Source organism: Rana temporaria, chromosome 5 (genome assembly GCF_905171775.1).
Source record: "Rana temporaria chromosome 5, aRanTem1.1, whole genome shotgun sequence".
Taxonomy (NCBI): Eukaryota; Metazoa; Chordata; class Amphibia; order Anura; family Ranidae; genus Rana; species Rana temporaria.
The window spans coordinates 67,834,553-67,861,651 of NC_053493.1; the positions used below are offsets into that span (position 1 = coordinate 67,834,553).

General features: G+C 41.1%; 1 protein-coding gene across 3 annotated transcripts in view; it reads right to left on the reverse strand.

The window, feature by feature from the left end:
- WDR37 (WD repeat domain 37) overlaps positions 1-27,099 on the reverse strand; it is a 233,877-nt gene that overhangs the window by 17,188 nt on the left and 189,590 nt on the right. For all 3 annotated transcript variants that reach the window (XM_040352669.1, XM_040352668.1, XM_040352670.1), the window contains one exon: positions 4,712-4,846. In XM_040352669.1, the coding sequence (XP_040208603.1) occupies positions 4,712-4,846 (135 nt within the window). The remainder of the gene's footprint in view (positions 1-4,711; positions 4,847-27,099) is intronic.

The window sequence follows — 27,099 nt, forward strand, 5'->3', positions numbered from 1 at the left end:
CAAGTATAGAGATGTCCGTTGGGGGGGGGGGGGGGGAATCCTTTAAAATCACCAAGAACAGGTGATCGCCCTAGAACAAACACATCAATGAACATCATCTGTCCCTACCAGCAACTAATTGCTCCATTTCTGCTTTGTCAAAAAATAAACTGGTTGTAAAAAAAAAAAAAAAACACACACACACACACACACACACACAAATTACCAGGTTTCCTAAAGCTCAGCTGAACCCTTTTTATGTATTACTGTACTGTAGTCAAGTTGCATATAACGTAAATAAATATGTCACTTTTCACCTTTCTCTATCAGCTATGTGCCACATCGATGGTTAAAAAACCCTGTGCTGTCAGCACACAGCAGAGTCGGACCACAGCTCTCACACACAAGCTCCAATGCTGTCTGACATGCATTATTGAACACTGTATTGAATGGATATTCCCACGCTACTATGAGGCAAACAGAGGAACTTTGATGCAGCAGACACGTATCAAGCACGATCCACAGGTAAGGTATGTAAAAAAAAAAAAAAAAAAATCAATATAATGGTGTTGCGCTCCAAATAAATTATATGGTGCCAAAGGTGACACAAAGTATATATGTGATATAAAGTGAAGAAAATTATGAACTCAAAACTAAAACGATCCATGAAGTTAATACCAAATAAATATAAATGATATTTAACAAAACATGCGATTACATTTTTATAGAAGTCCACATAGTGCATGCGATAATTTCATAAAAGTCCACTTAAAGTGCAAAGCAATTGTGCAAATACTGTTTAAAATAAATATATATAAATATAAATCTGCAATGAGTGCTGGTGCAACAAGTGCTGAGTTGTATTAATAAAGTGACACTGTGACTTCAGTGCTTGAAATCTTCAATGTGTTTGACACCCGTGGGTGTACCAACGTCTTACCTTACTGCTGTAAGGTAATCAGCAAAATCAAGTAAGGATAGGTCATCATACAAAGGTTCCATTTAAAATACAGCCTGGATATTGCTTCCTATATGTTCCTCACAATGTAGGGTCAGCAAAAGATCATCTCAGGTAAAACCATATCAGCCATGGAGAGGAAAGAAGGACGATGCTTCTATAATGTAGTATGCATTTAAGAGTATTTATTTCCACAAAGCCAAAACGTAAAATAACTTGCATTCAAAATTGGTGAAAAAGGCACATAAACAAAAGGAACACTGACACAATCAACATCCGCTCTTGATCTTTGAGCAGTGCTGTTCATTGGAGCAATGTTCAGTGGCAACAAATCGTAGAGCTGGGCTGCCAACTGGGCCAATGCTGGGTTTTAACAGCTGCAAAATAAAAAATAAAACAAAGAGGCATATTCATTACTGAACCTGCAACCTTCCTGAATTGCAGTAATTAAGGGGGTTTAATTGGGCTTTAAAATTGCTGGATATACCATATTTATCGGCGTATACCGCGACTTTTTTCCCCTTAAAATAAGGGGAAAATCGTGGGTGCGCGATATACGCCGATACCCGCGCTCAGTTTGCAGCCTCCGCCGACATATACCGAGCGCAGTACACTCTGGTACATTCGGCCAGGCTTGGCATCGCTCGTGGTCGCACTCTGTGGGGTTTATGCATGAGAAGCCGAGCGTGCCAGAGAGTACTGCGCTCAGTATATGTCGGCGGAGGCTTCAAACTGAGCGCAGGAAGCGGGGATTCGACTCGGAGACAGCGCGGGAAGTCCGGGAGGACACCACCGAGGCCGCGGACGGACGCCGGACCGGACAAGGCCGCCGATGGACGCCGGGCAAGACACCAAAACTGTAAGTAATAAAAAAAGATTTTTACAGGAATTTCGGGTCAACATTAGGGGTGCGCGCTATACGCCGGAGCGTGCAATACACCGATAAATACGGTAAGTATAAAAACATTGAAAAGAATTTAAAGTTGTTCTAAGGGAGCCCTTTATGGTTTTAAAGAATAATACTTGCTGTAACATTTGTCTTTATTTTCACAAACATGGATTTCAAGTTTAATTAAACAGAAGTACCGTACTCCTGAGAGTACACATACTGAGAGACTGGGGAGATGATTATTATTAGCGTATTGCATACTACATATTTTTCTTTTTCTTAAAAAAACAAAAAAAAAATGACCATGGATTTCAATGTATGCCATTTTTCACTTGTAACTGGTAAATTAAAGTAGAACTATAGGCAAAACATTTTGAATAGAGTAAGGGAGGGTTACAACCCCTGTGAGATAATTTTTTGCCACCTGTGTCCCATTGCAGAGGTTTTCCTTCACTTCCTGTCCCTTAGTCAAACAGGAAGTGAGAGGAAATCTCTGCAAATTAAGAGCATTCCTTGGGGACCCTCAGTGTCCCTATTGGAAGATTTCCCCTCTATTACTTTTCTGGGAACAACCCAAAATTCAGGATTTTCTTTTACTTTCGATGATAATGGTAAACAGGACAAACATAAAGAGTGAATCTCCCTAACGGGGACACAGGCTGCAATAAATACTGACAGGAGTTGTAATCCTTCTCCACTCCATCCAAAACTAAAAAAAAAAAAAAAAAAGAAAAGAAGTTTTGCTTTTAGTTATACGTCGGGGGACTTTTATTTTATCCATCTATACACACACACACACACACACACACACACACACTAAAAATACAATATATATATATATATATATATATATATATATATATATATATATATATACACACACACACACACACACACACAGCTTAAAAAAATTAAAGGAACACTTTAAAAACATATCAGATCTCAACGGGCAAAAATCTCATGCTGGATATCTATACTGCTATGGACTTGATAATGTGTGGAATGAAAGAATGGCACATCATTTGATGAAAATTTAAATTATCCACCTACAGAGGGCAGAATTCAAAGACCCCCGAAAATCAAAGTGAAAAAATTACGCAGCAAGCTAGTCCATTTTGCTGAAATTTCATTGCAACAACTCAAAACGGTCCTCAGTAGTTTGTATGGCCCCAAGTGCTTGTATGCATGGCTGACAACATCAGGGCATGTTCCTAATGACATGACGGATTGTGTCCTGGGGTATTTCCTCCCAGATCTGGACCAGAGCATCACTGAGCTCCTGAACAGGCTGAGGTGCAACCTGGTGGCACAGGATGGACCGAAACATAATGTCATGCTGAACGATGTTACAGGCAGCATTAAGGTCTCTGCGGCTTCTCCAGACTCTTTCACGTCTGTCACATATGCTCAGGGTGAACCTGCTCTCATCTGTGAAAAGCATGGGGCACCAGTGGGGGACCTGGCAATTCTGGTGTTCAATGGAAAATACCAATCGAGCTCCAGAGTGTCCGGCAGTGAGCACAGAGCACACTAGAGGACGTCTGGCCCTCAGGCCACCCCCATGAAGTCTGTTTGTGATTGTTTGGTCAGAGACATTCACACCAGTGGCCTGCTAGAGGTAATTTTGTAGGGCTCTGGCAGTGCTCATCCTGTTCCTCCTTGCACAAAGGAGCAGATACCGGTCCTGCTGATGGGTTAAGGACCTTCTACGGCTCTGTTCAGCTCTCCGAGAGTAACTGCCTGTCTCCTGGAATCTCCTCCATGCTTTTGAGACTGTGCTGGGAGACACGGCAAACCTTCTGGCAATGACACGTATTGATGTGCCATCCTGGAGGAGTTGGACTGCCTGTGCAACCTTTATAGGGTCCAAGTATCGCCTTGTGCTACCAGTAGTGACACTAACCCTTGCCAAATGCAAAACTAGTGAAAAACAGTCAGAAAAAAAAGATGAGTATGGAAAAAAAATGTCAGACACCTCCAGCTGAAAAAACATTCCTGTTTTGGAGGTCGTCTCATTGTTACCCACCTAGTGCACCTGTTGTTAATTTCAATTAACAGCAAAGCAGCTGCAACTGATTAACAATCCCCTCTGTATACACCCCTCCCCCTCTGCTACTTAACAGACCAGATCAATATCCCAGGAGTTCTGATTCAAAAGTGTTCCTTTAATTTTTTTGAGCAGTGTAAAATTATATATATATATATATATATATATATATATATATATATATATATATATATATATATATATATATATATATATATATACACACATACATACATACACACACACACACACACACCACACACACACACACACACATACATAGATAGATACACACACACTCACACAAATAAAAACCACGCCTATATCTCCCTAGAGACAGGGAAAAATAGAAATGTAAAAAGCATTTACTGGGTACAAGGCTGCTGCCTTTCTTTAGTCACATTCTATTGAAGTCCATAAAGAAGTATGGGCTGAGTTTGCACCTGCAGAGCGGTGATCCTCCGTAATACAAGAGGCTTCTTCTCCTGGGCTGTCGGATTGCGTCTTAAGAACAGAGTTTGTTAAGAAGGTAAAGGCATGTTCTAAGGACTTTTCCTTCTTAAAAGACTTGACATTTTCTGTCTGAGTGATGTAGAACGATTTTTCGCTCCCTTGCTTCATTCTTTAACAGCTAGGGATGAAAGCAGTGATGTACCTGCATGGAGCTTGCAGCAGGGAGAAAATACTTTGCATGTTCATCAGAAAAACGTGCAGCAACCACAAATGGATCAAATGAAAGAGCTATGCTAAATGTTGTTCTATTAAATCAAAAACGGCCTTTGTAAAATAAAAAAAAGATACACTTGCATGCTGCATAAAATTTAACAAAAGCTTGTACCTGTTTACTGCTGAGTCTGTACGAATAGTAGCAATGGGTGATCTCATGTTCTTTAAATCCCAGACTTTTACTGTACGGTCATCACTTCCTGACACCACATTGTCCCCCACGGTGAACACAGCAGAGGTCACAGTGCTTAAAAGAGAAAAATAAAATAAAAACACATATTAGTAATAGGTTAGTATGTAGCAAACAATTTTTGTTCCCTTCTATTCAGTGAAGCATAGAAGCCCTTAAAGTGCACCTGTGTACTGACCTCTGAAGCATGCCATGATCAAGCATGTAGATTTGAAATCAGCAGCTTACAGTGGATGGGGTAAGGCTCTTTCAACAAGATCATAACACAGGTTAAATTTATGCATATTTTGCTAGGCCAACTCAATATTGAACCCTACTACGGACTAAGACTGGGATGCCATTAAAGTTCATGTGCGTTTAAAAGCAGGTGTCCCAATAATTTTGACAATATAGTGTATACAGCGGGTGAAATAAGTATTGAACACGTCACCAGTTTTCTAGGTAAATATATTTCCAAAGGTGCTATTGACATGAAATGTTCAACACATGTTGGTAACAACCCATGCAATTATACATACAAAAAAACAAAAACAAATAAGGTCAGAAATTATGTAATGTGGAATAAAATGGAATGACACAGGGAAAAAAAGCATTGAACACAAAGAAAGAGGTGCAAAAAGGCATGGAAAGCCAAGACACTAGCTAAAATCAGTAATTTGAACGCAATCCTGCCCTTTGTCAGTGCAAAATAATATCATCTGGTTCAGTCTCAAACGATGGCCTAAAAAAAAGGTGTCTCAGCAAGGTGGTGTCACACAAGAAACCTCTCATGATGGGAAAAAGCAAAGAGCTCTCTCAAGACCTTTGCAACCATATTGTTGCAAAACATACGGATAGCATTGGTTACAGAAGGATTTCTAAACTTCTGGATGTTCCAGTGAGCATTGTTGGGGCCATAATCCAGAAGTGGAAAGAACATAATTTCACCATAAAAGGTGCCCCTCGCAAGATTTTTGACAGAGGAGTGAAAAGAATTATCAGAAGATTTGTCCAAGAGCCAATGATCACTTGTGGAGAGCTTCAGAAAAAACTGGAATTAGCCGGTACATTTTTTTCAAAGAAAACAAGTGATGAATTCATCCGCCATGGCTGAAGAAAAAGCATGTTGAAGCTTGTTTAAAGCTTGCTGCACAACATTTAGACAAGCCTGTGAAATACTGGGAGAATATAGTCAAATGAGACCAAAGTTGAACTCTTTGGATGCCATAATACAGCCATCAAGTTTTCCACACGCCTACTCGCATTTTGCGGGTAGAAAATTATGACTAGTTAGCGTTGGCTGCCTGGGAGCAGGGGGCGAGCATGCGAGCATCACCAACAGGCGGGGGTTGAATAGGAGCCTTTCTAGCAGCAATTGCTGAGGGGAAGAGAGGAGAGCAGGTGGCCGGATTATCAGAGAGCATCGCTGTAACAGCTTTCATTTGCATTGCCGTGTTTTCCCGCCTTTCGCCGTCACATACAGCCCCGCCTCCTGGCACTTTGATAGACAGATCACCCGTCCAATGCCGGGACGTGTAACGTATATCAAAGTCCCCGGGCCAGGAGGTGGGGCTGTATGTGACGGCGAGCGGTGGGAACATGCAGCAATTCAAATGAAAGCCGTTACAGCGATGTTGCCCCCGCTCTCTGATGATCCCGCTGGCAATCATTTTCCTCTGCTCTCTTCCTCTTGCAGCTCACAGGTGAGGCTGCACTGTTAAGCGCAAGTAGGGGGCACTGGTGGGCGCAGGTGGCTACACCAGGGGTGGGCAATATCGTCCCTCTAGCTGTGGTGAAACTGCAAATCCCATCATGCCTTTGCCTCTAGGAGTCATGCCTGTGATTGTCAGGGTCTTGCAATGTCTCATGGGACTTGTAGTTTCAAAACAGCTGGAGGGCCGAGTTTGCCCTCGCCTGGGCTACACTGTTGGGCGCAGGTGAGGCTGCACTGATAAAGTTTGTGTTAATATTTATTTTTATAACTTAATTCTGCATAAAACATTTAAGTGTCATTTCATGAGATAATTTATGAGGGCATCTTTAGGGGCAAGCAGGGTAGGGCAATTGGTGGCAAGGAACACATAAGGCTTAGCTAGTAGTTTAGGACTTGAAATTTTAAAACCCTTCCATAATACACTCCATGTTTGGAGGTCAAATGGCACTGCACATCATCCCACAAATACCACAGCAGTGAAGTTTGGAGGTGGGAACACCATGGTGTGGGGCTGCTTTTCAGCATACGGTCCTAACAAACTTCGTATTATTGATTCATTTCAGTTAGCGTGTTCAACACTTTATCCCTGTGTCATTCCATTTTATTACATATAACTTAATTCCTGAACTTTATTCGAATGTATGGTTTGTTGCATGGGTTGTTACTAGGGGTGCAACAGATCGTCATTGATCCGTGATTCGAACAGGTCAACGTCCGCAGATCGGCACACCACGCGATCTGTGGACTGAGCCCATAGGAAAGGCCGCGGCTTCAGCCTAGCTCCGGGGCGGCAGCCATTTGGTACACCCGGCGGTGGCCTAGGTGAGCTTCCCAGAGCGGCGCTGACTGGGGAGATGTGGACATTGCAGTGGGGGAGATGTGGACATTGCAGTGGGAGAGATGTGGACATTGCAGTGGGAGAGATGTGGACATTGCAGTGGGAGAGATGTGGACATTGCAGTGGGAGAGATGTGGACATTGCAGTGAGGGAGATGTGGACATTGCAGTGAGGGAGATGTGGACATTGCAGTGAGGGAGATGTGGACATTGCAGTGAGGGAGATGTGGACATTGCAGTGGGGGAGATGTGGACATTGCAGTGGGGGAGATGAGGAAAGATGTGGACATTACAGTGGGGGAGATGTGGACATTACAGTGGGGACTATATATGATGTGATCCAAAAAATGATCCGATCGGTGGCTCTGATCCGAGGAGCGATCCGAACCATGAGTTTTTTGATCCGTTGCACCCCTAGTTGTTACCGACATGTGGTGATTTAATGTCAATAGCACCTGTATAAGTATATTTACCTAGAAAAATGGTGACATTTATTTTACCGGCTGTATATGTTCTGAAATTGCCTCCTGCATGATATGGCAGCACTAAACATCTTTATCTGCTAAAAGTCACAGGATTGTCCAGACCTAGTGAAGACCACTTCAGCTACGATGTGCCCATGTCTGGCCACCTCCAGTGATCTCTGTGTGTTAAGACTCCCGAGCTACCATAAAAGTTTTTTTTTTCATGGAATCAAATTAAAATCTTCATTATAATCTGTGTAGTGATAATGCTTTTGAGGACAGAATCTGAAAAGAGCATTATGTGGCTGGACACAGATATCTGCCAGGCCAATGCTCCCATAATTAAGTTATTCTGTTTTGTGCTTAGAAAATACAGTACTAAGTTTTCACTTATACTGACATGGTCTGATAATCACAAGCAATGCCCAAACTGAGTTATGTATGTACAGCCTCAGATCTATGTTAAGATCAGATCTGTATTTCCACAAAGAGAAATGTGCACAAAGTTTCAAGATGAAAATTTAGCCTACTTAGAATGCAGGGGGAAAAAAACCATGGCACATTTTTCTGTCCGAAATCATCACATTAATTCAGGTTTGTCAGCTTATCCTTCCAGTGCATTTGATTTCCTGACACATGCCTTAGCAGGGGTCATGAACATCTATTTCGGTGAATTTTGTAATTTTAATTTAAAATGTCAGTTGTTTCTGTCATTTCCCCGGTACTGCGGGAATTTGATTTCATGTTCCATTCAGTCTGCTGATTAGAGATTAGCACTATCCAGGTCACAAAGGCCCAATTTACGCAAGCCCTCTTAATTTAAATTGACATCAAATTAGGTTCTAATTAGGACCGACCATACTGCATTAATGAGACAAAGTTGCTTAATGTAATTTCAGAGTGCGGCAACATTCCTCGTAAAATGATATGGCACCTAAATCCGTTCTGCTGTCCATTAACCCTTTCACAAGCAGACTAGTACACACATTACAATTGACCCTTGAGCCCTGCATAAAACTATACTGAAGCTTTTAACAAGGATTTGAGTATATATATATATATAAAAAAAGAAGCGAAACATTGCCGTAATTAACTTGTCTGTCGTTTCTCTCAAGCCTTAAAAAATGCTTTTTATTCCTGCAGAATACTGTAGACTTAATTTGCATACTGGAAACAAGTTTTATATGCAAAAGTACACTTAGTACATTTTTCAAATCATAATATGCATGCCAAGTTGAAAGGATCAATCTGGCCAATGATTAATAAATAAATCTGGTTTAATGGAATAGCAAGAAAATGGTTTTAAAAAAAGAGGAACTACGGAAATGAATGTAAACCTGTTGAAAATATGGTTAAATCAGACTGCAGGCATATGAACAGTAAAAAATGTATAAGCAGAGGCTACCTCTAGTGAACAGTGAAAGTCAGAACAGTCAGTACACAGGGATATAGAAGATGAAGTTATAGCAAGACTTCATTGTTTTCTGCATAAGGTAAGTTTAGCCCATTCTCCTCATGAGCTGCCTAGACATTACCACTTGCATACTGGGCACTTAAACCCACCTCTTGCCCAGACCAAATTTTCAGCTTTCAGGGCTCTTGCCCTTTGAATGACAATTGCGCAGTCACACAACAATGTAACCAAATTATATTTTTATCATTTTTTTCCCCCCACAAAAATAGAGCTTTATTTTGGTGGTATTTGATCACCTCTGCGTTTTTTATTTTTTGTTAAAAAAAATTAAAAAAGACAAAATAAAATTAAAATGCAAAACTTTTTATATTGGCACTCATAGGTGCCACTGTTTTGTACTGGTGGGCACTGATGAGGCGGATTTGCCTCTTCCTCTTGGGACCAATGTCCCTTACATAAAAGCCGTGATAGGCTTTTTTTTCTTCTCACGCTACCAGCGTGAGGTGAAAAAAATATGATTACCAAGCTTTTGTTTACATCATGTGATCAGCTGTCATTGGCTGACAGCTGATCACGTGGTAGGGGGCCGGGACCTTGTGATCACTCGAGTCTCAGTGACTCGGTGATCACAGGGGGCACGCAAGGAGCGTGCAAAAGGGGAGAACATCTATTGATGGCCTCCTGGAAATTCAGGTCCGCGCTGTAGCCATCATTCGGCTATAGTGCGGACGCCAACTGGTTAATGAAATTTGGAGTTTCCTTTTCCCCTAGATCTTACACAGTGAAATTTCACCATTTTCATTAAATACATGGTTTCTAAAAACATCCTTGCTAGGTCTTCAGCTTGCACATGCCCGCTGCAGCTCCACTTATTCCTTTGGGGAAGTCATGCTCTGTAGGACCACTGGAGACCGACATGAGTATGGCTCTACATAGAAATGAACGTAGCGGTAGCATGCATGTTAGGAATGAAGAGGTCTTGATAAGGAAGTTTTCAGAAACAAGGCTGTATGGCACCATTCATTGTTCAATCAGCAGGTTGTGGGTATTTTCTTGACCAAGTTGGCCTTTGCGGCCATGAGGACCAAGCACCTTTTTGTGCAGTCTGCCAGGGGTAAAGAAAAAAATACAAATCCTTAGGCAGGGGTCTAGTGACATTTTATATTTTGTCGCCTGTCTAAAGATCGGCTTTAGGAAACTGCACTAGGCCTACGATACAGAACCAGCTGAGATTTTTTTTTAAGGTATGTGAAGGAAAAATCAGTCTTTATATGAAGAAAGAATGATGGTTTAATGCAACCTTAGGATCTACCAGAAGTTGGCTTAAAATGTTCCTACAGTTGGGCTCCTAGGTTTACATACCCTGGCAGAATTTATGATTTTGTGGCCATTTTTCAGAGGATATGCATGATAACACAAACACATTTCTTTCACTCATGGTTAGTGTTTGGCTGAAGCCATTATCAACAGTGTTTACTCGTTTTAAATCATAATGACAACAGAAACTACCCAAATGACCCCGATCAAAAGTTTATATACCCCAGATCTTAGAACCGTGTATTGCCACCTTTAACATCAATGAAAGCTTGAAGTCTTTTGTGGTATTTGTGGATGAGGCTTTTTAACTTCTCAGATGTTAAAGCTACTGATTCCTCTTGGGAAAAAATGCTCCAGTTCCTGTAAATTCTTGGGCTGTCTTGCATGAACTGCACGTTTTGAGATCTCCCCAGAGTGGCTTAATGATATTGAGGTCAGGAGACCTAGATGGCCACTCCAGAACCTTCAATTTATTCTGCTGAGAGAGTCCTGTATTTCACTTAAAGTAAATTGTTGGGTCTTTCTTTGCATCCCGAACAATTTTCCTGGCAGATGTGGCTGAAATTTTAGTTGGTCTACCTGAACGGGGTTTGGTTTCAACAAAACCCCTCATTTTCCACTTCTTGATTAGAGTTTGAATACTGCCAATTGGCATCCTAAATTCCTTGGATATCTTTTTATATCCCTTTCCTGTTTTATACAGTTTACCTTTTCCCACAGATCCTTTGACAATTATTTTGCTTTCCTCATGACACAGAATCCAGAAATGTCAGTGCAGCACTGGATGAAAGATGCAAGGGTCTGTCAGGGGTCCAGAAACTCATTGACCATTTATATTTATATATATATATATATATATATATATATATATATATATACACATATACACACACACACACACACACACACACACACACACACACACACACTAATTACAAGAAAACAGATTACAAGTGAGGATGGTTACCTTTAATAGCCATTCAAACCCCTTTGTGTCAACCTGTGTGCATGTTATCAGGCCAAAATCACCAGGGTACGTAAACTTTTTATCAGGGTAATTTGGGTAGTTGAGTAAACACAGTTGATAATAAATGGCTTCAGCCAAACACTAGCCATGAGTGAAAAATGTTTTGGCATTATCATTTATATTCTCTGAAAAATGGACGAGAAATTCATAAGGTCTGGTTCACACCACTACAGGTTGCAGTTGATGCATATTCCAGGTGCATTTTGCATTTTTCAATATACGTTTTTGATCCATTGGAGTATATGGAACCAAAAACACAAACTGCTGGTCCCTGGCCTTTTTCATAAAATGCACAGATCATGATCATGACCCATAGGATACTATGTTAAATAGACTGTAGAGTATTTCAGCAAAAAAATAAAAACACACAAAAAATATTGCATAGGTGTAAACCAGACCTTACAGAGGTTCACAGTCCATGTACGGCTGTAAGATACAAGCATGCTTCTGTATGTTCAGAGGAGGCGCCTGGAGCAGTAATACACAAAATACGTCTTTGACCCAGAGGTTTCCGCAGCTGTGGTTACATGCAAATCTTAATTTTGCCTGTTAAATTCAAGTTGGTTGCTACCTATTTCTGCTTACTAAGTCTCCATTTGTTCTTTATAATGACTGACAGCTAACGCACTGGTCAAAAGTAAAGCTTAGGAGATGGAAAAGTAGTGGGGCTAAGCTTTTACAGAAAGTTGAAATTTGAAAATAAAGCTTTGTGACATCACAAATGTTTGGTGTTTAACACACACACTTAACCAGACCTTTCATTATTCCAGAGCTTTGCAAGCTGAAATTTTATGGACACTAGATATCTGATGGCCTGCATCATTCAACCAACTTCCCTTAAATCCACGACATCCTGGACCTTCATCAGCCTGTGACCAGAAAGTGAAAGGAAAAGCAGCACAATAATATCAATTCACTGTCACTCTGATTTCTCTTCCCATCAGTTCATGAATTGATTGGCTGCTTGTGCTACTGCTTCTTTTCACACTTAAGACCTGCTGTACAAGGATAGCAAGAGGCCAACAAAATGTAAAATTAAGATATCAACAATGCTTGCATTATAAAAAAAATACAAAAAATTACTAAGTTTGGCTTTAAGGAAAGCGTTAAGGGCAATTTCTAAGATAGGTTAAGGGTTGGTTTTTGAAGAGCCAACAGATCCAGTTTGATGTCCCCAAGAGTCACAGATGGCGTTACTCAAGGAACTATGTAAGCAACACCCTGAACAAAGGAATGAGAGGCAAGTAGCCTTGGGAAAAGAAGAGTCTGATCAAAGGTTTGATTGTACCTCCAGGGAAAGAAATTCCCTGCCTGCACCCTGCAAAGTACACCTTTCAGGTGCGAGGGTAGACCTTGCAAGAGGCGTTTTCCTAGATTTTAGGAGCAGAGGAATATTGGAATCGGATAGGCTCCATCTTTTATGACCTGAACTTCAACAGCCATGTCATTAAAACAAGCAAGCATGAAGCAAGGTGGTACCCAGTTCCTTGGGACAGAAGAGTTAGGTGGAAGAGCCCACAGAAAGTCCACCAGGTGTCTGATGAGGCCTGAGTAGCACATCCGCGATGGGTAGCACCAGAATACTTTGTTTCAATTCTGCGAATTAAGACGAGGAAGGCGTTTCAGGAGGGAAAGGCGTATATCAGGCTGAATAGATCCCACACAGATACCTAAGGCATGCTGTGCCTAAAGGTTCCCTGAACCTGGAGATAAACCTCATGGTTCCCAACCTACAGTGAGTGAAGGGAGACCACCCCCACGCGTGAAGGGAGACCACCCCCACGCGTGAAGGGAGACCACCCCCACGCGTGAAGGGAGACCACCCCCACGCGTGAAGGGAGACCACCCCCACGCGTGAAGGGAGACCACCCCCACGCGTGAAGGGAGACCACCCCCACGCGTGAAGGGAGACCACCCCCACGCGTGAAGGGAGACCACCCCCACGCGTGAAGGGAGACCACCCCCACGCGTGAAGGGAGACCACCCCCACGCGTGAAGGGAGACCACCCCCACGCGTGAAGAGAGACCACCCCCACGCGTGAAGAGAGACCACCCCCACGCGTGAAGAGAGACCACCCCCACGCGTGAAGAGAGACCACCCCCACGCGTGAAGAGAGACCACCCCCACGATTGAAGAGAGACCACCCCCACGATTGAAGAGACCACCCCCACGATTGAAGAGAGACCACACCCACGATTGAACAGAGACCACCCTCACGATTGAACAGAGACCACCCTCACGATTGAACAGAGACCACTCTTTAGATTCTAAGCCTATTCTGACGCCTATTGTGAGAATCTGCCAGACCAATGGTAGGAAGGATCGGCACGATTTCAGGGCTGGATTTGTGAGCTGCCCTGGGTGTCAGGTGCATGTGTCTAATAAGCGTGCCTTCTTGTCCCACACTGCTATAAAGTTACAGCGATTTGGAGTGGAACTGAGCATACAGAACTGCCTCAAAAGGAGGCAAAGTCCACCCCCTAAGCAAAGGGTTACCTGGCCCATACATTGCAGAGTCCAAATCTGGGAGCAGAGAGTCAGGAGTTAATCTTGCAGAGCAAAAACCGAGACCGAGTATTGAGTAATTTCCACAGTTGATTTCTGAACATTCAGGGTCCAACTGAACCACTGCGGATTGTGATAGATTTGATGGACATTGGTAGATGTGACCTGTGCCAACAGTTCCCTCAGAAGGCGGCCACCCAGGTGTCCTGCTACAAGGATACCCTATGAAAAATGCAGAACAAGCACCTTGGTTAAGACCCAAGGTGCAGTGGACAGATAGAAGGGAAGGAATGAAGTGCAGCTGCAATGGAAGATGTGGATATGCAAGTAGGCCTCTGTGATATCCAGATAGGCCAGAAGGTCCCCTGATGGCAGGAAACAACAACCTAATGCATTCTACATGGAATTTTGCAAAGAAGGTATAAAGAGTCTTTAAGTACAGAACGGAGTGAATGCCCCCCTTTTGGTTTGAGGAAAGTGAATAAGTTTGAGTAGGAACTTCTCTGGTTCCATAGCAACTACAACAACTCCAAGAGAAGAGCAGTTGTGTCAAAGCAGAGTGGAAGATTGTTTGTGTTTTTAGAGATGTTGGCAGGTAAAATAGGTGGAGGCTTGTAGTCCCTGGATACCATACCCTTTACCCAAGCATCTGAGATGCTTTCAGACCTGGTGCTAGCAATGCTGGCAGGCATCCCCCCACTTTGAGGCGGACTTGTTCTCAGACTTGTAGAGACCAGGCTTGGATTTCAGCACTGGGAGAAGTAAAAAAACTCATAGCTTCAAAAAAGGTAAAAGACTTGCCTTCTTAAAGTCTAAGCCACTTGTAGATTGTTTTTCCTTACAGTGTGATGATTGACTTCAAAAAAAATTGTCAATCTTTTGTAATACATTTCCAAAATCACAGACATTCACAACCTTCTTTGCGAGGGTCTTGGGCTCCGCTCCCACTAGTGCAACTCCAAAGTCGTGCGATTCTGCATGCTACTTTACACTCTCTGATACTCAAGTCACAAGAAGTCACATCAAAGTAGTGCAGGAACCATTTCAAAGTCCCTGCAACTTAAGTCGCGCAGATTAGAATGGGTGCCATTGAAATTGATTTTATGTTTCTAAAGTCACATGACAAGTCGCGCTAGTCATAACTTTATGACCACTCACTGAGTAGGTCCCCATTTTGCCCTCAAAACGGCCCTGACCTGTCAAGGCATGGACACCATTAGAGCTCTGAAAAGGTATGCTGTGGCATCAGGCACCAAGCTGAGAGGGTCTACATGGATCAGACTTGTTTTTCCAGCATATACCACTGATGCTCAATTGGATTGAGATCTTGAGATGGAAGCCAAGTCAATACCTCAAATGCTTTGTTGTGTTCCTTAAACCAGTCTTGAACTATTTTTGCAGGCAGGGAGCTTTATCCTGCTGAAAGAGGGTGCTACCATCAGGCAAAACAGTTTCCATGAAGGGGTGTACTATGTCAGAAACATTGCTTAGGTAGGTAGTATATGCCAGTAACATCCACATGAATGGCAGAACCCAATGATTTCCAGTAGAACATTGTCCAAAGTATCCCACTGCTTGCCTTCTTGCATTGTCTTCAACAAAATCTCTCTGCCAAAAACTACCAGTGCGGATTTCCTGTAGAATAGATGAATGCCAACATATCGTGGAACCTATCGTTTTATGAAAATTGTTGGTGACAATGGCACCACGGCTTAACAACTCTGCCAACAACAGAAACGGGTGTTCCTCTTGGAAATTAATTGCATTTAGGAAAGCAGTAAAAAAAAAGCATGTTGAGGACCACGTACCTGGCTGTGTCTACCGTATAAAGCCAGACATCACATAGGTGGTAAATGTGTTTGGTAAATTAGAAAACCCTATTCTGCCACAAATCACTTTACTAAACAATCACCACATATCCATTGGCTTAAAAAAAAAAAAAAAACTTTTCTTTGCATTTAGGATATACTGTGTCAACAGCTGAATTGTAACCACTAACACAATTATTGCATTTTTGATCACCATATGTGCCAGATCTGCGTATGGATTGCAAAATGCAAACGCAATACATAAAGAAAAACAGAATGGGAAAAAACTCACACAACTTAACACCGAAGGATGGTTTTAAATGAATCCTGAGTCAACAATGATTTTCAAGCCAAATCAATTTGCATATAAATGTTTAAGCATGATTTCCTTCACCGCTGTTCAGTTGGAATAAAAAAAAAAATTCTCTGGGACCCCGAGAGCAAATGTGATCAGTTCTTTACATCTGGCACCCATTTAGAGAAAAGTATGAGGGTTAACCAGAGGTTAGATCACATAAAAAAAATCTGGACATCCAGTGGACCATGTCTTAATGGGATGCTATAAGACATTAGGATTTTAATAACTCAAAGGGTATGACAAGCAATGCAGATCAATGGGGGAGGAAGTCAGAGAGGCAGCCTCTGTATAGGCTGGAGACTCTTTAGGCAGCAGGTCTCTCTGGGAGTTTGGTACGATGCTCCTCTCCTCTGGAAAAGATTCAGACTCTGCCAAACCCCAGCAAAACTCATTTATCTTGTCGTAGGGAGCAGCCGAGCATGTACTTCCAGCTGACAGCGTGGCACTTTCTCACCACACACCACTGCCCGATCTGGAACATTCTGCTCCCTCTGTGGGTCTCAATCAACGGAAATACTGTGATGCTAGCACTCCTCATTAGGACTAACAGCTGTCTCCCCAGTCACACAGAGACCGAGAACTGTTTTGCATAACAATCTGCTGAAATTTCAAATACACAGGGAAACAAAAAAATATGATGGGAAGGATGCTGGACCATGAAATGCTGATGCAGTACGATCAGAGTTGGCATTACGTCTCAAAATTAACTATGCTCTTTCCAGCAAACGTCTTAAAAGGTGTTGATGACAAGATCTAACTAGACAAGTACACCAATAAGACACCTTTTGAGCATCTCCAAAAATGCCTGAAGGAAGTAACATCTTGTTATCTTTTGTTATTAATACTCTCAGCAAGGTACTGGTAGAAGAATCCACACTCATGATGGCTTTGTTAAATGTCAATATGAATCCTCCATGTTCTGTGAAGGAGCACAATCAGGGTATCAGTAGAGGATTTACCAATAAAATGTCACTGTGCTGCACACCAAAAAATAAAAAATATATAAAAATAAAAGTTCATTTATTACTGTAAAATTAGAGAATTTGATACCCAAGAATCACTTTTTTGTACATTTCTAATGTCTCAGTACAGCACATTCATAAAAAGATTTATGCTTTAACATACAGATTAATTGCACATTTGCCTAATCACACACACATTATACCAAAACCAAAAAAAAATATTATACAAGCTAGTAATGCCACGATCCCAAGGAATTTTTTGAAAGTTTTATGAAAGCTTCCCAACACTTTCTACTCCAACAGCCATCCGTACCCTCCCCAGCTGTTTACTTGCCATCAGTAAAACCCTGTAGACTTATAAAGGGTTGAGAGATGGATTATGCAAGTGAGAGAGGTTTAGATTCATTCTTTATTATTATTTTTTTTATTGCAGGTTTCGAAGTTAACAGTACATAACAGAGACCATTGGGCATACCCAGGCTCGATTGCATAGAAAAAAAAAAGAATGAACAGAAACAAAAGCACAATAAAAAAAAACACAACAAAAACAACCTTCGCTAAAATCAAGGCACTCTAAACCATCGAAAAGTTGGTGCACTCTAACCACCGGAGCAGGCTGAAATATTAGGATTCTTATCGGCCACTCTCCCTCCCAAACATCCTACAGAGGTAACTCTGGGATTTATGAAATTACGCACCCTTCCATATGTTGTGTGTCAGGAAAGACTCCCTTTAATGAAGTATAAATGTAGTGTTGCACAACAATATATACCGTGAATTACCTATCCAACTTGTTAACTAATTGGTGGCACGTAAAGGGTAGGGTAACTTTCAGTAAACATTGTTTGAAAGTTTCCTTACCCTTTAAATGGGCTATTCCTGTGGCGAGATTAAAAATATTTTTTATATATATATATATATATATATATTTTTTATATATATATATATATATATATATATATATTTTTTTTTATATATATATATATATATATATATATATATATATATATATATATATATATATATATATATATATATATATATATATATATATATATATATATATATATATCATCCATATATATATATATATATATATATCATCCATCTATCAGCCATCTGTGTCTTATCGGGGGGATTGACTTTCACTTCCCAGCAAAACAGGAAGTGAGAGAAAATCCATCGCCCCATCACCAGAACTAGTGGAAAATGTCCGTCTATTCTTTTTTTGGGGACAACATTTGGGATTTTCTTTTACTTTCACTTTCAATGATAATCTACGGGACAAATAAAGAGGGGGAATCTCCCAACAGGGGCACAGACAGCAAAAAAATTATATAAATAGTTCTAATCCAAATCCATTTAATTTTAGGTTGCTTTAACTGACATCTGCAGGTCTTGTACATTTAAAAACCTGTACTTGTCTTCCAATCACTCAGCTTTCCAATATCATTAGCAAAATCTTATGAAAGGCTTTGACTTTCCAATTTGAGTTTAAAGCCTAGTACGTACGATTATGAAATCAGATGAAAAGTGATCGTACGATAATCTGATCGTTCATATAAATAATAATTTGTGTGGGTGCCTTATCTCATGGCCTCCATCTCCTATTTGCATAAACAGAGAACTCAACACATTTTTCATGGGACTTTAACCACTTCCCGTCCGCCCATATACTGCGGCAAGGCGGCATGGCTGCGCGAACCGACGTACCTGTATGTCGGTGCATGCATTAGATAGAGAGGGTGCATGCCATGGGAGCTCGCCCGTGGGTCCGGCAGACTGCCTATGTAAACAAGGTAGGTCCCCGTTCTGACAAGGGGGGGAGGTCAGCTGTTCCTAGTGTTCAGGAACAGTGATCTCTCTGTACTCCCAGTCAATCCGTCACCCTGACAGTTAGAAAGCACCTCTCTATAGAGAACACAGTTAATCATTTGATCGGCCCCTAGTGTTAACCCCTTCCCTGCCAATGCCATTTACACAGTGATCAGAGCATTTTTATAGCACTAATCACTGTATTGGTGTCACTTGCCACCAAAAAGTGTCACTTGGGGTCAGATTTGTCCGCCACATTGTCGCAGTCCCACTAAAAATCGCTGATCTCTGCCATTACTAGTAAAAACAATTAAAAAAATTCCCTAAATCTTTCCCCTATTTTGTAAACGCTATAACTTTTACGCAAACCAATCAATATACGCTTATTGTGATTTTTTTTTTTACAACAATATGTAGCAGAATACATATTGACCTAAACTGATGAATACATTTGTCTTTTTATATACTGGTATTTTTTTTATATGCATTATAGCTGAAAGTAAATATTTTATTTTATTTTTTCTAAATGGTGTCTTTTTTATAGCGCAAAAAATAAAAGCCGCAGAGGTGATCAAATACCAGTAAAAGAAGCAGCAGTGGGGAGTAGTGATGTCATCCACATCTTCCAGGAGCATGAAATGAGGCAAGTCATTTTTATATATTGTGAAATTTTTATTTGTCAATTTATTCTGCAACTAATTTTGCTTGGGCAGTGGCAGACTGGCAGGAAAGGTAACTTTTTATTTTTTCAGATAGTTGGAAAACTACTGAAATAATTGTATTTCATTAAAAATAACATTGTCAGTGCATGTTATCTCAGCTTGCATTCAATGAGTTTACCAAAAATGTAAATATTGCAGAATATACAGCCTCATTCATAACTCTGCCCCAATCTACATCACCAACCTTGTCTCACCAAATATCACCCAAACCATCCTCTCTGCTCTTCTCAAGCCTTCCTACTCTCAAGCTTCCTTGTCTACTCCCCCCGTGCTCGTCTCCAGGATTTCTCTAGAGCCTCTCCCATTTTTGGGAAATCGCTACCTCAACCTCAACCTGTCCGGCTATCCCCTACTCTTGCTACCTTCAGGCGATACCTGAAAACTCATCTCTTCAGGGAAGCCTATCACGTCTCAAACTTTTACCACTTCCATCAGCTCATTCCCCACAGTTACAACCTTTTGTACCACCTGCCCCACCCCATTAGATTGTAAGTTCTTCTGAGCAGGGCCCTCGTAATCCCTTTTGTATTTTATTGCACTATAACTGTATTGTCTCCCTTTTATATTGTAAAGCGCTGCGTAAACTGTTGGCGCTTTATAAATCCTGTATAATAATAATAATAGTAATAATAATAATGCTACATAACTAAGCTCCATTTCATGCTGAACTTAATTATTAATGTATCCAAAATAAAAAACTTCCTTTAGACAGATTTTTACTCCAAAAGCATTTTATTAAAATAAATTTGATTAAAAAAAACAAAGTATTTAAATAAAAAAAAAATCGATTTTTATCCTTTAAACCATTAATCCCCTCTTCTGCCATTCAACTGAAGGGGTTCAGCAGGTAGAATAGTTTGGGCTTAAAGGAGACCTTTTATGCAAATGAAGGACCCCCTTTCCTGCCAGCCCCCACAGCCCATAAAGATTAGCCTTCACAAAGGTTTTAATTAAAAATAAAGATTTCACAAATGAAAAGAATATGCATAGCACCTCACCAGTACCTCCTGGGCACTTCCTGAGAAAATGCACTTGTGCATTGGGCTGGGATGCATTATCACATGCTATCCCAGCTTTCTCTGGAAGCAGCAGTGGGGAGTAGTGATGTCATCCACATCTTCCAGGAGCATGGAATGAGGCAAGTCATTTTTATATATTGTGAAATTTTTATTTGTCAAGGTTTTCTGCAGCTAATTTTGCTTGGGCAGTGGCAGACTTGGAGAAAAACTGAGGCCTTCAATGCAGCCCAGGCTTAAAGTGCAGGGTTCTCCCGAAGCCGATATGAAGAAGAGTACTGGTAGTTAAAATCACAACCGAGTATATCACCAGTTGTATTCGTTTACACAGTGGTGGACAGGTCAGGTATGTTTGTAGAGGGATCAGCTTTCTATCTTTCTTTTTTACTCCCAAGGACACTTGAAATAGTTTTCAGATTTAGGTGAACCCCTGCTAAAACCAACTTAACAGGAGTCGGTGGGGAAAAATGCCCCTTACAATGGTGGACAGTGAGAAAAATTCCCCCATCACACTTACAGTGGTGGTCAGAATGCCACCCTTACAGACAGCTAAAAAGATTATTGGTGTCAGGTATCTGGCTCTTTTAAGGCCCTAGAACTATACAGGCCCCAATAAGATAACAATAAGCCCTATCTCAAGGACTCCTAGCAAGCTCTGGAGGAACCCTAGGGTTGAGAATGGCTGATCTGGATTAATAACAGTAACACAATTCTCTAGACTGCAGTTCTAGGTGACCTCTTCTTTACCTTGTAAGAACCAGTTATATTAAAGTACAGCACACGTTCTTTTCCCTCATAGGGAGGTACAGTAGTTATGCGAATGACAAAAAGTTTAAATGAATAAAACGCTTGAACCAAGTGACAGGAGCTAATTAGTAACTTCACATCAAAGGACAAATCTCATCAAAACATAAGCTTAAAAAAACATCCGTAAAATGGAACAGGGGTATATCTGAACTCAGAGGACCAGAAGATATTGATTGGACTAATAAAGCAAAATTTTAATGAAAGATCTATGGTAATGAGGCAATTACTGGCACCTCTGATTCAATGGAAAGCTGTTTCAACATGACTTTTGAATAGCTGTCAACATTTTAAAATAAATTTTCAATGGCAAACTGCATCATATGGAACGTTTTCTACTACTAAAGTTTGCACCAAGGTTTTTGCTCCATGGGAAAAACAGGATATTTCCTTAAAATGAAGAGCTGTTCAAAACTGGGAAAACCTCAAAAAGTTAGATAAATGCCAGACAGCCTATAAAGTGCTGTCTATATACCCAATCAACTACATCATTCTGGTGCACAACAGTGCATCACTGGAGCGGAGACTCTTCTTTTTTCAGGTTCGAAAAGCTTTGAGGTGATGAGGCTGCCATGCAGATTTTGCATTTGTTCAGCTTTTTACGAGATACGAGGAGAACTCCAAGTCGTTCCTACCCAACATGCCAATTGTTTTTCTAACCTTTTAACAGGTTTTTTAATCTTCACACCAAAGTCATATTGAGTAATTTAGAATGAAAGTATAGTGTAATATTAAGGAGCACCTATTGAGATTTTTTTGAAGTTTGTAACAAGACTGCTACAAGTATAAAAAGTACAAACTCCTCCAGACACTTGCAGCAACCTCCAAAATTCTGCTGCTACAGTCGAAATACAGGATGTTCTGAAAGGCAATACTTCAACACCTCCAAGTAGCATTGTAGTTTGCCAATACCTCACACCCATCCTTATAAAGAAGAGTCTTCACTGGTCAAGAGGAACGTGCAGGGGCGAAAGGACATGTAAATCTCACAATATTATGTTTTAGGTTTCCAAAGAAGTGGGGTTTTTTTTCAACGTTGATGTTGAGTGCTTGGCCCCATGCTTCGACCTATCTCGGATTCAAGTGTCAGAACTTTGCCTTTCAGTACTGCTCAGCATTCAGCCGTAAAAGTAGAACAAAAGGCGAACCCCCTTTTTTTTCCATTTTGGATAGAGTGGAGAGGGATTATCTAAAAAAATCCCTACATTTTTGGTTGTCCCCAGAAAAGTAATACAGGGGAAATGTTCCAAAGAGAACAAAGAGGGTACTAGTCCTCCCACTGAAACCAACAATGGGGCACTATTCCTCCTCCTATGGACCACAGGCTTTATGTATTTTTTTTACTCCGACAGTCGCTGGGGCATTTTCTACTCCCACTGACCACAGTCCACCCCCTATAAGTCTGAAGGACAGCAAACTGGCTCATTGTTTAGAAAGTTCAGAGACCTCTGGTCAAAATCATAATGCAATTTAAGTCACACTGGGAAAAAGGAATTAAGGATTGGGGAGGGCGATGAGATTTCTTATCCATTTCTTTCCTTTCCTAGGAGAACTAAAGGAATCCAAAAGAGAAGGGACAATACTGGACTGAAGAGGAGATCTAACCAGCGGGGCTCTACCAAAGAGCGTCTGTCTGCTGATCCCCCTCTCCCCATATTTGTTTGGCAAGTTTTTCAAAAGCAACAAGTCCATCAAGTTAAAACGTTCATACTTCTACAAAAGGAGGGGTATTTGAGACGCACTGGGGGGACAATCATCCTGTGTGCTGCAAAAAAGTGCTCTAAACCGGGCAATGAAGGTGTACTGTTGGAATCTAATTTGGAGAAATCATATGAATCCATTAGTAGGTCAGGAAATAAAAGAGAGTTAGGCTACATTTACATGGCAGTTCATCTGCAGCCAAGGATGGACCTTGGCAAGTATCAGTAGGCACTGCTTCCACAGCGTGTGAACAGCTGCAACTGTCAGCGGCAGCTTTACAATTTGTGCTCTGTACAGTTGGGGCTATTCGTATGTAGCCACTCATCTGAGCGATTACATTCAAAAACATTCTCCAGCCAACCCTGAACCCAGTCAGTATGTGTCAAGAGTTGGCATTCTGCTGAGTTTTGGCTACACACAATGTGGCTGCAGTTAATTGGCCAGTTTGCATGCAGCCATAGCACAGAGTGCTGCTGCATCCAGAGGCGGTGTAGTAGCTATTGGCAGGACTGGGCGATTATCTTAGCACTTACCACTGTGGGCATCTTTATCCTCCTTCTTTTATCCTCATCATCTCAAAAATATATCTTGTGCAAGGTTTTCATTTTGCATAAATTCTCAATGGCAGAATCAAATCAAGATTACATACATAATCATTCACCGCCTTTCTCTTTTCAATGGCACTTAAGAAAGATGTCATGAAAGGCACCTTATAAATGATGGACACATCTACCTGTTCGAATGGTAAAAGTGATCAGTGAGAGGCTGACTTTGCTCATCTATGGCAGGCAATTCTATCTCAGACAGCTACACAGATTCCAAAATGTCCCATAAAATAAATGAGTTGTGACAAAAATTCTAATGGAAAAATGAGCGACGCACATTAAAGCGCCAGCAAGTGAAAAGCAGATGGCAAAAACAGGGAATTGTGGGAAAGATATATCAAATTAAAGCCAGAAAAGAAGAAAAGTAAAAGTACAGGAACAAAAATTAATTACTGAAACAAATGGAATGGCCTTTTAAACTGATCAGAAAAATAGAGCATATAAAATCTTATGCGACTTTAACAGAAAACCATTTTTTTGCATATGGAATCTCAGAATTCAATTTTTAAGGTGCACATGTAACGGTTTATTATTCCTTTTACAAGTTTAATACAGTCCTCAACAATAGGCCCATTTCCCCCCCAAAAAAGCTTGCAATTAATGCCTGTAAAGTAGTCAAATTCATACAGGATTGCACGGCTCCCAGTCCAGTGACTGCGCTGTCAAAAGATAGCCCATGGTTCTCACTAATGAGCCGTAGCTGTCAGAACCAGCTCCCAAACCTGTGACCACTATGACAGCCAATCACAGTGGTCATAAGATCGCCAATCCTTCCTGCCCCAGGGCATTCAGAAAATTTTAAATGGTCGTCAGGGTGGGCGGAAGGGGATTAAAGAACACCTAGAATATTCGATTTGGGCAGAGCAGCTGATAATCATCCAATGAGACTTTTGGGGATCAAGCAGTGAAAGATTCCGATCCCATTACTGCAGCCTCCGTTCTTCACTATGCAGACTTCCCTCCGGGCATTGCACACACCCCCCTTTTACATTACACAGACCCCTGCAGTTACACTATGCAGACCCCCAACACATTGCACAGACCCCCTGCAAAAGATCACTGCCAGTCCCATCTCATAGGATCTTCCTACACCGTGTCACTGTCATTGTAACCCAAAGCCTGAAAATACCTCATTAGTTCCATTATTTCCAGCTGGTCACGTGACCACTCTCCTCCAATCTAAAGCTACACTCGGAGGAGGAGCGGAAGGAGGAGAACGGCCGGAAAGAATGGTGAGAATTAGGTATTTGCGAGCTTCGGTTTACTATGACACTTTCAGTGTACAAAAGATTTATGAAAAGGGGCTGGCAGTGATTTTTCTTTTATCTCTAGAATATGCAGGAGGGCTGTCCCAGGACCAGGAGAGGCGGGGCGGCCAGCATGACCCCCCCCCCCCCCAATGTGTGGCACCCAGGGCGGACCGCCCAATCCCCATTGATAAAAAGAAATAGTGACACGCAGGCATGGTTTGTCCTCCGATAAATATAGCGCACACACAGTAGTTTAGAAAAGTACACCCCCTCACATTTTTGTAAATATTTTATTCTATCTTTTCACATGACAACACTAAAGAAATTACACTTTGATGCAATGTAAAGTAGTGAGTGTATAGCTTGTATAACCATGTGGGTTTTCTATCCCCTCAAATAACTGGGACGACAGCCATGCAGACCAATTTCTTGCAGTGTGCAGCCTATGGTCTGAGCACTGACAGGCTGACCCCCTACTCCTTCAACTTCTGCAGCAATGCTGGCAACACTCATATGTATATTTCCTAAAGAAAACCTGTGGATATGATGTTGAGCATGTGCACTCAAACTTCTTTGGTGGACCATGGCGAGGCCTGTTCTGAATGGAACCTGTCCTGTTAAACCGCTGTATGGTCTTGGCCACCGTGCTGCAGCTCAGTTTTAGGGTCTTGGCAATCTTCTTATAGCCTAGGCCATCTTTATGTAGGGCAACAATTCTTTTCTCAGATCCTCAGAGAGTTCTTTGCCATAAGGTACATTGTTTAACTTCCAGTGACCAGTATGATTGAGAGCGATAACACGAAATTTAACACCCCTGCTCCCCATTCACATCTGAGACCTTGTAACACTAAAGAGTCACATGATACCAGGAAGGGAAAATGGCTAATTGGGCCCAATTTGGACATTTTTACTTAGGGGGAATACTCGCTTTTGTTGCCAGCGGTTTATACATTAATGGCTGTGTGTCGAGTAATTTTGAGGGGACAGCAAATATAACAAGCTGTACACTGACTACTTTACATTGTAGCAAAGTGTAATTTCTTCAGTGTTTTCACATAAAAAAGATATAATAAAATATTTATAAAAATGTGAGGGGTGTACTAACTTTTGTGAGATACTGTATATTGTACATACCAAAGAATTTGTTGTATTTGGCCTTGGAATATAGGTATAGCATGTGAAGGCTGTGTGGATGCCAAGGTGGCAATCTCTGCATGATTTTATCTTTTTTTAATTCAAGTGTAATGATTTTAAAATGTTCTAAATAAAATAGCAGTATTACACTATAATGCGCTCTCCTCCGTTATTGTTAGAACGATACCACTGTGGATTGTTGCTGATCGAGGGAGCCTGAGGGACCTTGATTATCGGGAGGAGGCCAGCAGACACCTATATTCCAAGGCCAATTACAACAAATTCCGTTGACGGAAATCACCACCTCAATACAGGCACATATACCATTTCCATCTGGTGAGTGGGGACCCAGGAGGGGAGCACGGACAGTCACCTGAATTTTAATATTTTAACGTTGTCGCGGAAAGTCACCTGAATATTTGAACTGGTCACCAGCTCAATATTTAATTTTTTTTATGGACTTTATTGATTGGCATTGAGCATGTTTGTTTATCTCTTTCTCTATAGATAGATAGATAGATAGATAGATAGATAGATAGATAGATAGATAGATAGATAGATAGATAGATAGATATGTGTGTGTATTTTTGGGGACACACCTTCTCATTCAAAGAGTTTTCTTTATTTTCATGACTATGAAAATTGTAGATTCACACTGAAGGCATCAAAACTATGAATTAACACATGTGGAATTATACATAACAAAAAAGTGTGAAACAACTGAAAATATATTTCATATTCTAGGTTCTTCAAAGTAGCCACCTTTTGCAGCAGACACATCTCTAGAACTGTTAAGGAGACTGTGAATCAGGTCTTCATGGTAGAATATCTGCTAGGAAACCACTGCTAAAGAAAGGCAACAAGCAGAAGAGACTTG